The sequence below is a fragment of the Saccoglossus kowalevskii genome, chromosome 22 (genome assembly GCF_978046115.1).
Source record: "Saccoglossus kowalevskii chromosome 22, keSacKowa6.1, whole genome shotgun sequence".
Taxonomy (NCBI): domain Eukaryota; kingdom Metazoa; phylum Hemichordata; class Enteropneusta; family Harrimaniidae; genus Saccoglossus; species Saccoglossus kowalevskii.
Window position 1 is genome coordinate 20,229,888 of NC_140662.1, and position 14,511 is coordinate 20,244,398.

At 33.7% G+C, this 14,511-nt stretch overlaps 2 protein-coding genes across 2 annotated transcripts in view; one reads left to right on the forward strand and one right to left on the reverse strand.

The window, feature by feature from the left end:
* The window catches only part of LOC100369368 (neurobeachin-like protein 1), an 85,263-nt gene extending 81,549 nt beyond the window's left edge, over window positions 1-3,714 (forward strand). Inside the window, exon 51 of the mRNA XM_085495809.1 lies at window positions 9-3,714. Within this exon, the coding sequence (XP_085351935.1) occupies window positions 9-159 (151 nt within the window). The 3' untranslated portion in view covers window positions 160-3,714. The remainder of the gene's footprint in view (window positions 1-8) is intronic.
* Window positions 3,715-4,566: 852 nt separating this feature from the next.
* LOC100369223 (kelch-like protein 9) lies at window positions 4,567-14,416 on the reverse strand. The gene is made up of 2 exons (XM_085495625.1): window positions 14,332-14,416; window positions 4,567-10,749 (listed from the first exon to the last, which is right to left on the reverse strand). Exon 2 carries the CDS (start codon window positions 10,722-10,724, stop codon window positions 8,973-8,975), a length of 1,752 nt encoding a protein of 583 aa, XP_085351751.1. The 5' UTR covers window positions 10,725-10,749; window positions 14,332-14,416; the 3' UTR covers window positions 4,567-8,972.
* Between the last annotated feature and the right edge of the window lie 95 nt (window positions 14,417-14,511).

Here is a 14,511-nt window from a genome sequence, read left to right on the forward strand (position 1 = left end):
GATTCCAGTCTACAGATTCTGACAAGTATGCCGTTACACGTACCAATCCATGCTGTTACTGTGGTTCCCAAGAACAGTCACTTCCTGGTTGGACTTCGTGATGGCAAACTCATCATTGTAGGAATCGGAAAACCCAATGAGATCAGGAAAATCTTCTAGAGATTAATAGAAAAGACTCCATGTCTATATTTTTGTATATAAACGGCTCAACTACTTTGCATATTCAATATGTAATCAGAAACCCTCCAATTGATTTTCTTGTTGTACAGTTTAGAAACCCATATGTGGGCATATGTCAAGAAATATGGGGGTCAGGGTTCAGGGGTTAAGGTTCATCTACAGGGAAATAAAAGCATGTGATTTTAACTTAGGCTTGTTGGGATATGCCAAGTTCAGATTTAGGGCGGACAAATATAATTTAATGTTACCATATTTCCTCCAAAAGAAGTGAATAAAATTGCCAGGATACACAGCGGGCATTAGAATAACATCTTTTGAAGATGTATCTTTGCTATTCGGGTTATGAAAGGTTCTTCTAATAAAGCAAATATGGTTTCCTGTTGGTCAATTGGATGAAAGAAACTTGATGAAGTGATCTGTTTTACTGTGATATTTATTTTTCCACTCCTCACTTTCCACACAGTGTATGGCTGTTCGCTTTTATTGTTGCGTTTTTATCACTTGTCTTTGACCAATTGGGCGCCAAAGTCAGCTTTTTCCCCCATTTAACAAAATTAAACCCACATATTTTTATTCATTTTTATTCTAAAATGTTGATCAACACCAGCAACGGAAAATTCTGTCCATTTGGTCCAAGTTTAACAAAGAAATGAACAAAATGTAGCTGGCTTTCAACGGGTACGTCATATAAACCGTTCTCATCATGTAGATTTGAAGTATATCAGCTTTTGCTTTCTTTTTTGTTTAAAAATTTGTTTCAGTATTTTTTTTTCTATGCTTATTGCCAGAATACAATGTCAACTAAATACACTTTTGCCCCAGAGACCATATTCCAGTTTGGTCAATATGGTTTGAAATTATAGTATAACAGATGCATTTCATCTCGTTTTGAAATATATCTATTTAGAATGTTGACGATTTGACAATAGTGGTTGATCCTATTATAAATCATGAACAGATTCTGCATGTTTTAATTCAAGTTTTAAATATTAGCCAAACCATGACTGTGTTCTAAAGCAAACTGATTTTTATTAATTTAAAATAATGACAGATTTTGGAACAAAGCTTTGATGTATTCAGCTGTGAACGATAATGCCTTTCAATAAATAGTGTGTTTTTATGAATTTCCTGCAAAATTATTAATATGTGCAGACATCTCCCATTGAAGAAGCTGTTTTACGAGCGAGCAAAATTGCATATTAGCATAGTATTAATAATATTGGTATATTTACCAACTGAATGCATTGAAGCAGTGTACTCTCTAGGCAAGATTTTGATTCCACCATGGTAAAAATTGTCAAAATCAATTTCGGCACTTTTGTGATCGCTTAAATAAAGATTGTACGTGACTGTCAGGATCAAGTTCGTAAAGACAAAAACTAAACTGTTGCAGCACCTGATTTACACACTTAATGTTCATATTAAATATATACCGCCCATTGCTGTCCATCCCAACATTAATGTATTTTTTTCTTTCTGATAAATGCATTTGGCTAATACTTAATCATCATACAATGTTGAAAGTATTTATATTATCTATTTAGACTTCACTTTCACACAAATGTAATTTAAAATATGTGGAGTATTTTGCAGTGCAGCGAAGATTGTATAGACCATTATAGAGAACTATTGCTCAATATGGAAACAATCATCAAAGTTTTGGCAGAATTTTCTTTAATCGTTAACAGCTGTGATTGTTTCAGATAGTAAACTAACTGTATATCACCTGGGAGACATGTTACACAAATACTAGAGCCTGAATATCGGCGTTTGTGCTATCACACAAGGAGAATGTTTGCTCTTGTTCACACAGCTACAAATACCCTTTATTAAGTCTGTGATATAATAATTATTAGATGCTATATTCTGCAATGCTTTGAATGATGCTTGTCCATTGATTTTTGTGACTCAGAATTATGAAATTTGTTTATCGCCAACATAATAATGCAGCTGCTCTTCATCCGTAGTGTGGTACCTGAAATAAATTATGTGGTTTGATAACATGCCCTGAAAGACGATCAAATCCATAGTTCTGATACTTGGGAATTTGTAATCACTTGTGCCTAATTTTTAACTTTAATACTTGTGTACTTCGGACCACATGTGTTTTGAGACAAATATTCTGATTGCTTATTCAAGGAGTATTTTTTGTGTGTTTATTGCTAAAACAGGTCTTGGAAAATGTGTGAAAGTTGATGAGATTAACAATGAAATTCAAACTCTTGCTGCACTGCCTTTTAATCATTGAAATGTGTCATTTTATGATGCCTTGGTTTTTGTTCCATACTCACATTTATCAAGACTATGTTCATATTGACCTACTCAACTTGACTGATTTTAAAGTGTGATATAAAAATCACAAAATTTCTGAGTAGGTTTGTCAGTTTGTCCCTGTTGGATAGATGAAATGTACCGTGACTTTAAAGGAAACATAAGCCAAACAACATAATGACCCCTCAAGAAAAAGCTCCACAAATGTAGGAGAATGCAATTTACAGTTTTTTTTATATCACTTTTCATTCTCTAGATTTTCATTCACTTTTCATCAGTATTATGTAGTCAGCCATCTTGATTCTCAAGCAAAGGACTATGGGTAAATTGTATGGGAATTGTTTTTTTTGGAGAATTCAATTGTTGAGTTTTAAAAGAAGTCCTTGGCTGCCGCTTTTTATCACGTCTAATGAATACTAATTTTGGTTTTGACAGATTCATCCTACGCTGTCATCTTGTTGTAACCCATTAATGTATAGCTCCAAAGCACACAAACTTGGCAGAATATTTGTTTGATCAGAGCAACAGAAATAACAGGGAATCTTTTCACCAGACTTGGTCACTGAGGGGAATACTGACAGTACAAAATATTCAGAATCAAATTCAAACTTGCTGATGTCAGATTATGATTGGTTGATTTAAAATGTGGCATGCTGATGTCAGATTTTGATTGGTTGATTTAAAATGTGGCATGCTGATGTCAGATTATGATTGGTTGATTTAAAATGTGGCATGCTGATGTCAGATTATGATTGGTTGATTTAAAATGTGGCATGCTGATGTCAGATTTTGAGTGGTTGATTTAAAATGTGGCATGCTGATGTCAGATTATGATTGGTTGATTTAAAATGTGGCATGCTGATGTCAGATTATGATTGGTTGATTTACAATGTGGAATGCTGATGTCAGATTATGATTGGTTGATTTAAAATGTGACATGCTGATGTCAGATTATGATTGGTTGATTTAAAATGTGGCATGCTGATGTCAGATCATGATTGGTTGATTTAAAATGTGGGTAACATTATCTATTACACATGGGGTGTTAATGATTACATCTAAGATGCTGAATATTTACCAAGCTGTATCTATTATTATTAAAATGGTGTATGGTGCAATAAAATTTAATCATAACGAAAGCTTCTATTGTGTTTCCATAGTAATTTTTATGTTTGACAAGATTTGTAGTTATTTGTCTAGAATTATAACTTTCAAAAGAAAAGATTTAAATTGATATGAGAAATAAACTTAGAAAAACCGAAAGTGTTGTCAATGTTGTGTTGTTTATTTTAGTAAGGTAAGGTGAGGTGACGATACATGTACAGAGTGTGGTATGTACATCAGGATTATTGTACCTTGATACTTTCCTGAACATAGGGAATTGTTTAGGCTGAAAAAAAAAAATGTTTTAGGTCCTATTATATCAGAAACGGGGACATGTGGACTTAAATGTGCGTGTCCATATCTCACACATGCTTGGACCGATCAATTTCGAACTTCACACACACACATCAAACATATGCATGTGTATTTGTTTCTCGATTTGATGCTGAAACATGCATCAAAACCACACACTTTCACCATTCCAGAACAGAGTTTCAGTCACTAAGCACAATGGAATTTTATTTTTTGGATCAAGATCAAACTGGCAGCCATACAGTTCCAATGATCCAAATATCTGACATGCCAGAACCAATGAAGTTTAAACTTGACATGTACATCATGTGAGACATGCACATTTGTTTCATGATCCGATTCAAGATGGCCACTATATCAACCCCCTAACTTACTAGTAAATATTTACTTTGTTCTTAGCTCCACTGTCATCTATGATGACAGAGTGGAACTTTTCATTTAGGGAATGTCATTTGTCCAACAATTACGATAGTTTGTAACAAGTTGATAACAATTGTTATTGCCATAGCAACAACCATATAAGCATGATGTTGGTAACAATAACCATGGCAAATACCGGTAGCTAGTATTTCACCGTACTGATCATAATTAGCTTTGTTTTGAATATTAAAGATTACAAATATATCAGCTATTTCGAATGAGTAATAGATAACTTCACATTTGATATTTACTTATAAATAGATTGACCTTGGACAACTGTTACTGGTATATAGAATATCTATTTTAATCGGTGAATAAATGTGTACATATCACTGGCAGTATATTTCCATCAACGATATTATTACATAAGTTTTAATTTTAGAAATTGATTAAATCTGAAGCATTTCTATAGATTTATCAAACATAATGTGCAAGTCTAGTCCGTGTTGTGCAAAACACAGTATTAGATAAAGAGAGTGTTGCAAATCTGATGTTTTATTGTGTCAATTTCTTACTTTCCTAAAATTTGTTGGTTCACCATAGTATGGAAATGTTGCTCCGTTCTCATTAATCATGTAAATTTATTCAAAAGTTAGAGAACTGAACTGTTAAACTTTCCTCTCTGTGGTAACTGTTAGTTGATACAGTACATGTAGAGGACGTACAACTGTCATCCATTCTTGAAAATTAGCATATTCAAATTAGAAGTGTGCTATATTTATCAGCCAATCAACATGAGTCACATTCACCCACTGGCAGGAGGCAAAATCTCTTAGACTAATGTAAAGAAGACCCACAAAACAATCGAAAGGTAGGATGAACTCTGCATAATATTTTTATGAACAAAATTAAAATAGAATTTCACTTATCAATAAAATATGTCTTTGCAACAGTTTGTGTGTAGATTACATTATGAACTAGAATTCTCATGATTTTTTCGATAGATTGTTTTAAAGTAAAAGCTAGTGTGGAAAGCATACACTCTTTAAAGCGGGAGGGTTGTCACCTGCCCATGTGCTGGAATTAAGTCCCAAGCGTCGATAACAACACACACTAACGCAAAGGCTTATGGGTAGATGCTTGTTTGTAAACAATGACACGCTATGGCCAACTGACGCATGCACAGGTGATGACTCCCTCGCTTTAACATTTGAATTTTATAATTTTAGAGCACCGTTTTTTGTCAATATTAATTGTGGACAACATGGACATACAATGTAATTATTAAAAAAAAAAAAAAAAATATGATCTATTTTGTGAAAAGAGACAAGTTGCTGACATTCAAATGTTAATGGGTCATAATTGAATCGATTGCGACGAAATGTCTTAATTTGTTTTTTCTATCAATTTAATGCATGCACTTGAACCAATGAGAATTTCATACATATATTGACTTGTAATCAATAACTTTTTTCGAACATCAATGATTTTTACAAAATAAGAATGAACATTGCGAGAACCGGGGTAGTAATTTTCTGAAATAGAAGGCATTTTAGAATTGGGGGAAAACAAGGTTAAAGCGCGGTGGTCGTCGCGCAGCACGCGTTCGAATTTCATGTAAATAAACAATGTATTTTACACGCGTTGTATACGTCGCTATGAGTCCCATATCGAACAGGACGCAATTTCTGAAAAATCAGTTTTTTAAATCAGATTGCTTCATCAAAAATATTGCAAAGTTCCTTCGAACACCATTTTTTGCTTCAAAATTTTTACGTGTTTTTCAATAACAACTTTTGGACCATATGAATATATATTTTTCCCCTTGCTTGAGGGAAAAAATGTGGAAAAAAAATAACAGGTCAGTTTGTGAAAAGAAGTTAATAGAAATCTACACAGAGTGCCATATTGTGTCATTATTGCTGCAAATTTAAACATTTATTTAATATTTATACTAAAAGTGCAAGCTTCACTAATGTACACACATAAAGTGAAATGTAAATAAAATATCTTCCCAAAACCCAGCAGGAACCAAGGAAGTGGACAGAAAACTATGCGGACAAGTATGTGGATGTCTTCACTATGGGTGCACATCACCTAAAACTTAGAATATAGGGTGAAACAGCGCCCTCGGTGCTCATTGACAATTTAAATTAATGTGGCAACACAGGGAAATAGCATACTATTTTTTTGGAAAAATCTATATCAATAATGATAGCAAGTTAAAATGTAAATGATATGGTAATTGTAATAATTATAATGTATTTTTACCTAAGGAGTTACTTTAGGGTTGGGAAGGGGGGGGGGGGGTTACTTTCATAGCAAAGGGTATTTTCACCGATTACCAATTTCTAGAGATGGATTTTCTATGCACCTTTACAACCATCTTGACCTGGGTATCTGATATGGCATATACATGTATCACAATTTAGTAAAGTAATTAGAATCGTAAACTACGCATGCCAACACCAAAGGTAAATTTTTGCACAGACACACTCCAAAAAATAAACTCATAAAAATAATAACATTTCACAATCAGAGACTGACTAAAAAACTGGCATACAAACAATGTAGCTAATAACAATTTTAAAACTTCCCCTAAAACAAATTGATCTAAAATTATAGATCTTAATTATTCTTGTCATGTATATTTCTATAATACTTTTGTTAATTTCGGAATAACTGGACACAATTTGCATATTGGGCTTGATAACACTTTTTCAAGAAATATGGAAACAATATTTAGATTTATTTTTTGCAGTAACAAATAAAAGTGAACCTCTGCATTCAGAGGATTACGTAATACATTATATTTTTGAAAAGTTTACTTCAAAGGGACATACGGTAAATCGAATCAGAAAATTTGTGCAATAATAAAACAAATCATGCTTTCAATTGAATATATTACATTTTAAAACAGACAATTATATACACCTATTAATATACATTTGACACAACTACCAGTACCAGTAATGGGTCAATTCAATAACTCAAATTGCTGGTACAGAGTATAAGTTTTTATGAATTCAAAGTAAATCTGTAACACATTCGAAAACAAAATAAAAGTCTACACCACCATAGTTATCATGTGTAAGAATCACAGAGCTCAAAATAATTTTAAAAAAATATTTAGAACTAAAAAAACATGTTTCAAGGCAAACCTTTTCATGCCTTGTTGACCTGGTTCTTTCTATCTCACCACTGTCAGTGAATGAACCCATTGTGAATTCATCTTCGCAGCCCAAATTTCCAAGCACAATTTTCACATAATTTCCATTCACTGCAGATCTTGATCAAAGTTTCATAAAAATATTTAAAAAAAAATTATGGTTACTTATTCAGATTAAAAGATTGCTTCAAGGGTGATGACATCATAGCCTCAAAGGTGATGACATCATGGCTGCAGATATCCATTTTTTTTACATGTTTAGGGCTTCTTAGTACTCAAGTTATCACTATTTTAGTGAACATAATTTATTCATACACTCTCAGTCTCCAGAGTTAGGATACCTACATATATCATAATTTCAGTGTCTAAATACTTTTTCTAGATCAACATAGCTATAAAGATATAAATGATTAAATCTGGAAACCATATTTGTCCTAGCATCAAAGATAAAGACAGGAAACGAATGACTTTATTGTCGTAAGGAATTTCTCTTACATATGCGCAACACATGTTACTATACCCAATTCACACACGCAGCGTTTCAGTATTTATCACAGTTTATAAAAGAAAAAAAAATGGACAACATTTATAATACCGTTATAACCTTGCATAGTTAGGGTGACACATAAAGAGATTAGTAACTATGGGAACAATAGTTAATTTCACTATCATGATTATTACAACGATTAATATACCGGTATATCTAATGTTTTTTTTCATTTTAAAAGTTATTATTTATTATTAACTTCACACTATTCACAACTTTCAAAACCATTTTTGATAATTGATAAATCTAATGATGTAATATTCACAAAAATCTAATCAGCAATGTTCATGCTCTCAGTCATTTTTATCTTTTCACAATAAAATAAATATAATAAGTATTTTGTTTAAGAGAATATTTGCGACTTAAATTGTAAAATTAGTTGGTTATGCATGGAGAATGTATAGAAACTATTTGATGAATTCATGACATTAACCACTCAACCACGTAAAATAATATCTCTGTTCACATACCGGTAGTTTTTTTTTTTTTAAATGGGACATTTTCTTGCGGCTAAAATAATTGACAACACACAAATTTTGTAGGTTTAATCAATTCGCTGTGAAGCTGCAAAATAACTAAAGGAAAAATTGTGCCGCACACTAACCAAAAAGATTAATTTTGTTTACACTTAATAGTGTTGGGTCAATGTAACCACGGTACAATGCATTTGGAACAGTGAACTCAATGACAAGGGAGAAAGGAAATAAAACCTGATTTCCCACACGGTTCAAAAATCAATAGAAATTGTAGATTTTATGATTGTTAGTTTTGCAAGATTAACACGTTCAACAAATCCGTTTCAACGAATTTCCTGTATGTCAAAATTTACTGCAATGATTGCATCACATTGAAGTCCTGTGCGTTAAAATATACATCAAGAACACATCGTCAATTGCTCATGTTGACGCGCTCCAGACTGTCAGCCACTCAGTTGCAAAAGGCAGCAATTACAACTGCTGGTCCTATGCTTTGGCAAAATGCAGGATTTTAATATAGTTTGATTTATTTAACATGTACACTGCAGTCGAATCATTTATCAGTGAGCTCCTTGGGCAAGACTAAACTACAACAAGCTAAACCATTCATTTTCTGTTGTAGTTGACCAATAATTTCCCATGAGTTAGTTTCTGGATCATATCTTTCAATTCTATCCGTTTTACCCTGTGCATTCCAGGAATACCCTCCAGCTATGTAAATCTTCATATTTACCACTGATAGAATGGTTTCGCTATGCGGTGTCATCAGAGAACAGAGATCAGTCCATTGATCGGTAATAGGGTTATAACTTTCAACAGTCAAGACATCTACACGGTCACCATTCGAATTTAGATGATTGCCACCCATCACGTACAGACGATTGTTGACGGAACACATTCCATGCCATCCACGTCGAGTGTGCATGCAGCTTCTGTTTTGCCATGTGTTATTCGCAGGACTGTACGACTGTAGACTGTCCGTGTATCGGCCATTGCTCCAACCACCAGATACGAATAGCTCGTTTCTATACGTTGCTCCTGCATGGGCATTACGTGGATCATCGAGCGGAGCTACACAAATCCATCGATTCTCGTGAGGTGTATAACACTCCACTGTGTTTACCTGTCCACGTGCATTTTTCCCTCCCACAGCATATAACTTACCGTTTAGGGCACTGAGATGAAACCGACAACGGGGTTCTTGGAGAGATGCGATCTCCATCCAATCATTAGAACGGGGGTTGTAACGAAACGCAGAGCTGACAGCTTCTTTTCCTGCAGTGTCTTTCACATTCTGGCCACCAACACAGTAAAGAAAGTTATCCATGACAGTGACATTATGGTAGTATACACCCATTGCCATCGGTTGTATCTCAACCGGTTTACCACTGTTGCAATACGCCATCATTTTCTCAGATGGTCTTCCTTTATAACCACCTAAAGTAACAAGAGTCTGTTCGGCAGATCGTATCATAGTACGTGGACTCTGCTGCTGATGCTGATGAAATGGCATAGATTGATAAGTAAAAGCTTCCAATAATAATTTCATGCAGTCTGGATCCTCCAACATAAAATCTACAGAGCGAACCTGGTTTGCGAGATCAAATGGTTTCATTAAAGGAAATCGAATCTCTTCCATTAGTGGCTTAGCAAACTGTAATCTATCGTCTTCAAAGTGATGGATCCACGCAGACGCGATCTCGAATAAATCTAACTCGGTGCATCCGCAGATATCATTACTGCCGAGAAAAGTGCTCAAGTCCATAAATGGTAATTGCAGAAAATCTTCCAATCTGGACACCTCTTTGAAATGCTTCATGAGAAAATTGTAGGCCACAGCCTGCACATTATTGAGACTAAAGGTCTGTGCCATCTGATAAATTAACAAACAATTATCAATCCTCACTTCAGACTCCAGAAAGTCAGAGCATACATTGATGCATGGTGTTACCTGTAGATGCGTTGTAGTCGCTAAGATATCATGTATGTTACCCATACTCAGATCCATTTCACCGCTGTACACAAACCCCAACACATCACCTAAACCTTTTGCACTAATTCCTTTCAACTCGACTTCTTTCTGATCAGTTTCCCTCATCCCGCTGGTGAACATAGCCTTGAAGTAGTCGCTGCAAGCTGCTAAAACTGCACGATGAGCTTGAAATCGTTTGCGCTCTGCTATCAAAGTGACGTCATGTAGCAAGGCATCTGAGTGCAACATGCACAAACCGCTGAGTATCTTAGAGCTGTAATCTACAGCTACTACCTTCTTGGTCTCGTACTTTTCTGATGAAGCATCAGCCATACCTGCTTGCAGATGTCACTTAACACTTGAAAAAGAAAAAAAGAAACTGATATTATCATTAATTATCATATTCAGAGTGGGGGGCCATTTAAATTTTCCGATAATTACTCTGCAGTTATGCCATCCATGATGGAAACGTAGATGGAGTCCATTGCTGCTATGGAAACATTACTGAGATCATGTAATTCATACTTATTAGCACATTTCAACGTTATTTCTATTTTTAGGATAATACCTACCTACTGGTACATTAATAAACAAACATACACATATGCATTTTAAATTTGAATTTAGTTTAAATTATTAAATAACTTACACGTTATATACACACATGTGAGAAGACAGTGATCATTAATCTACACATGTACACACATTTATTTATTTATTTAGTTATTTTCGTAGTTGATGTGTACTTTAAATGAATTAATTATTAACAGTGCATTAATTTTGCTGAGCATTTAAAATTATAACAGAACTGGAAAATTTGTAAATTTGAAATCTAGTGATTATACTCAAGATATCAAAATGCTGGTATTAAATACCAGTCAGAATTAATCCAGCCATTATCATAATATTTAACAAATCTATGTGGGAGATCTTACTAGTAGCTAGGGGGTCTCAATAAACAGATAACAGCTGGGAAGGCTGCCCCCCAGTATCATTGTGTCACAGTCATGTGATAAAATCATCAGCTACCATAAATATTTTTTTTTAGCTGGAATTAATTTATGCTGCAAAGACCTTTAATTGTTTTGTACATGTATGAAGTTTATTTTTGCTGATTTTTGATGAGTTGAATGTAAAATATAAAAAAAGGTATTTCCACTGATTCATCTCTATAGAAAAAACACTGAAAATAAATTTCAAGTGAAAATAAAGTACATGTACTTTACAGTATATTAGAGAGAAGACATCATGTGCATAAACGCTGACATTTTCAGTGATTAAAGTGTTTTAAAGTGTTAACAAGATTTTAAAAATACCATAATTATCCGGGTAAGCACCCATGCCTGGACAAATGCCCTACCCCAATTTTGATACAATAAAGAAATTGAGGTCATGTCGGGCATACGCCCAGGGGTCTTTTTCTTGTAATAGAAAAAATAACAAAAACCTAGTTGTATTAACAGTTGACTTCCTTGCAGTCTGCTGTGATTCTGATAAAAATTCTTGAAAAATAAATGTCAATTGCATAAAACGAGGGGTGAACGTGAAATAGCTGTGACAGCAAAATAAGTAATTTTGCGTTTTGCTGTGAAATCCATGGACTATTGATCTTGTATGAATGTTGATTTGATATATGTCAAAACTGGAAATAATTTTACGCAGTTTAACCACCGACATTTCAGTTCATTTTGAGTTCACGCGTATTGGGCATGTTTGTCAGTGGGGAAATCCTAATTCAAAAGATTCCTCACTGTCAATTTTTATTACCGGTATTTCTGGTTTATTTGTCACATTATAAGCAATAAAATTATAAATTTTGTTTTCCTTCTAACGTTGCATATTGTTCATTTATTTCTGTTTTCACTTGCCATTCAGATCCCTTTCGCAGTTCAATCTGCATGTCAATTTTCGCGAAATTTCGTGTTTTTTTTTCAGGGGATGTCCGGGCATACATGTAGGCCTACCCTACTTTTTGGCAATTTTCCATGTTCAGGACCCTGGAATTCATGCGAGTATGTAAAATTACAATACATTCTGTAGAACTGTTTTTCTTTGAAAATCTGTGAATTTGAAATAAAGTTAATATAATCAAATAATATCAAAAAGCGAAAATGCTTTTACACAGTATTTTCTTTATTAAGATATTTGTTTCACTGCAATACTGTAGAATACTTTATTTTCGCTATTTTCGCTGAAGGGATGATTCAGTGAAAATAAACCAGTGAAAATAAATTCCAAGCAAAATGCCCAAAAAGCCTTTTCAGCGAAAATTAATTCCAGCAAAAATAAAGTATTCCACAATAAATTCTAAATTAGTTCTTATGCTAACTATGTCATCCTTGGATATATCCAATTGAAATTCAAATGGATTATTTTGATTATTTAAATCCAAATGTCAGGAATATGTACAGTAAAGGTAGACAAATATTTCCCTGCATGCAAAATGCAAACAAAAATAATAATTTTTGAATATTCATTATTCTAAGTGTATTTAAATTATCAGTATTTGAATCAAAATTTAAAATTTAAATCACATATATCCCTGTATTTTTAAAAGCCTACATAGTTAGCTCATCATGATGGATTTAAATCATCCATATTGAATGGACTAAAAGTACATGTATATGTAGTGTTCAAATATTAATTTCTGGGTAATGTGTCACATAAATATTCATTAGTCCATGTGAATTTAAATCTTCAATATTGATGATTTAAATCCAAATTTTATATATCTACATATTTCTAAAAACATTTCACTGTTAGCTAGACATTAATTAAAATCATTAATATTGACGTTTTAAATCCAAATAGAACAGTCTTCAGTAAAATGAGAATACCGGTATACCCAACAAATTATCAATATTGACCAACATATCCCATGTATGTTTATATAATATATCTACAATTTAAAGTGGATTTAAATCATATACTCAGTATATTTGATTGGCACTTTCCACACCATACAACTATAATAGGTGATTTTCCATACAATTGTGAGAACTTGCGAGATGCATGAAAGACGCACGTCGAACGTCTGTCGCAAAAATCGAACGATTTGATTTTGAACTCGATTTTCTTAATTTCGTAGCTCACATCGACCGGCTGATCTTCGACAGAGGAATATTGCTTTTGAATACCCGCACTTAAGCGAAATTGTCTATCATCAAATGTGTACAGCACATTATTAAGCATGGAAATGTCCCCCGAAATCCCACGCTATGTTTGACGGAAAAATGGTCTATTATGGGAACACTACAGTGACAGACTACATGTATATTGTAAATTCCTCCCTACACAAAAATATTATCACAATCCCTTGGTGGCTTGCATGTGCTTCTAATAAGGAAATGTGGCACTCTTACAATGGCATCCATTCTATGATGTGTCAGATAGGCATTTTACTTGTAGTGTGGATTCCTACTATTACTCCATGTGATTAATATTTATTACATTAATATTATACATGTATTAAATTATATTACAATCGAAAACATCCCGTGAACCTCTGTTGTATAATACTGGTATCAAACGTGTCGGTTCACGGACTTACATGAAAAGGAATTGAGGTCGAAATGACCGGGCCGAAACAAAGAAAATGCCAGTGTATTATCTAGGTCAACGATTCGGAAGTTGAATCACGCTATTGAGTAAATAAATAAACACGTTATAGCATGTGCGTGCATATAGGGTTGTCACTACGTACCAATAATCCAAAGTAATCAGAAGATTACTAATTCGTATTAACTATAAATTAATGTATGCAAAATACATTGAATAATGTGAAGTTCAATTTCATCCGGAAATGTAAAACATCAATTTCACAATCATAATTTAAGCAATTTCCAACAAGTCATACGCGTGTCCGAATTTTCGGAGGACAATAAATCGATACTGTTCGATGACTTCCGTTCCTAAACAAGGCACAACTTGATAAACTAACCTGGAATCGACCAATCAACCAAGGAACAATCCTGAATAAATCTTCAGATACTACATAACACCGGAATTGTGCAGGCACCCTATCTCTGTGGAAAATAAATTGTTTTGAAGCATTCTGGTTTCGCCTAATAACCTCGTAGCCGACATCGAACGTTTTAGCCCGACAATAGCCGAATTTCTC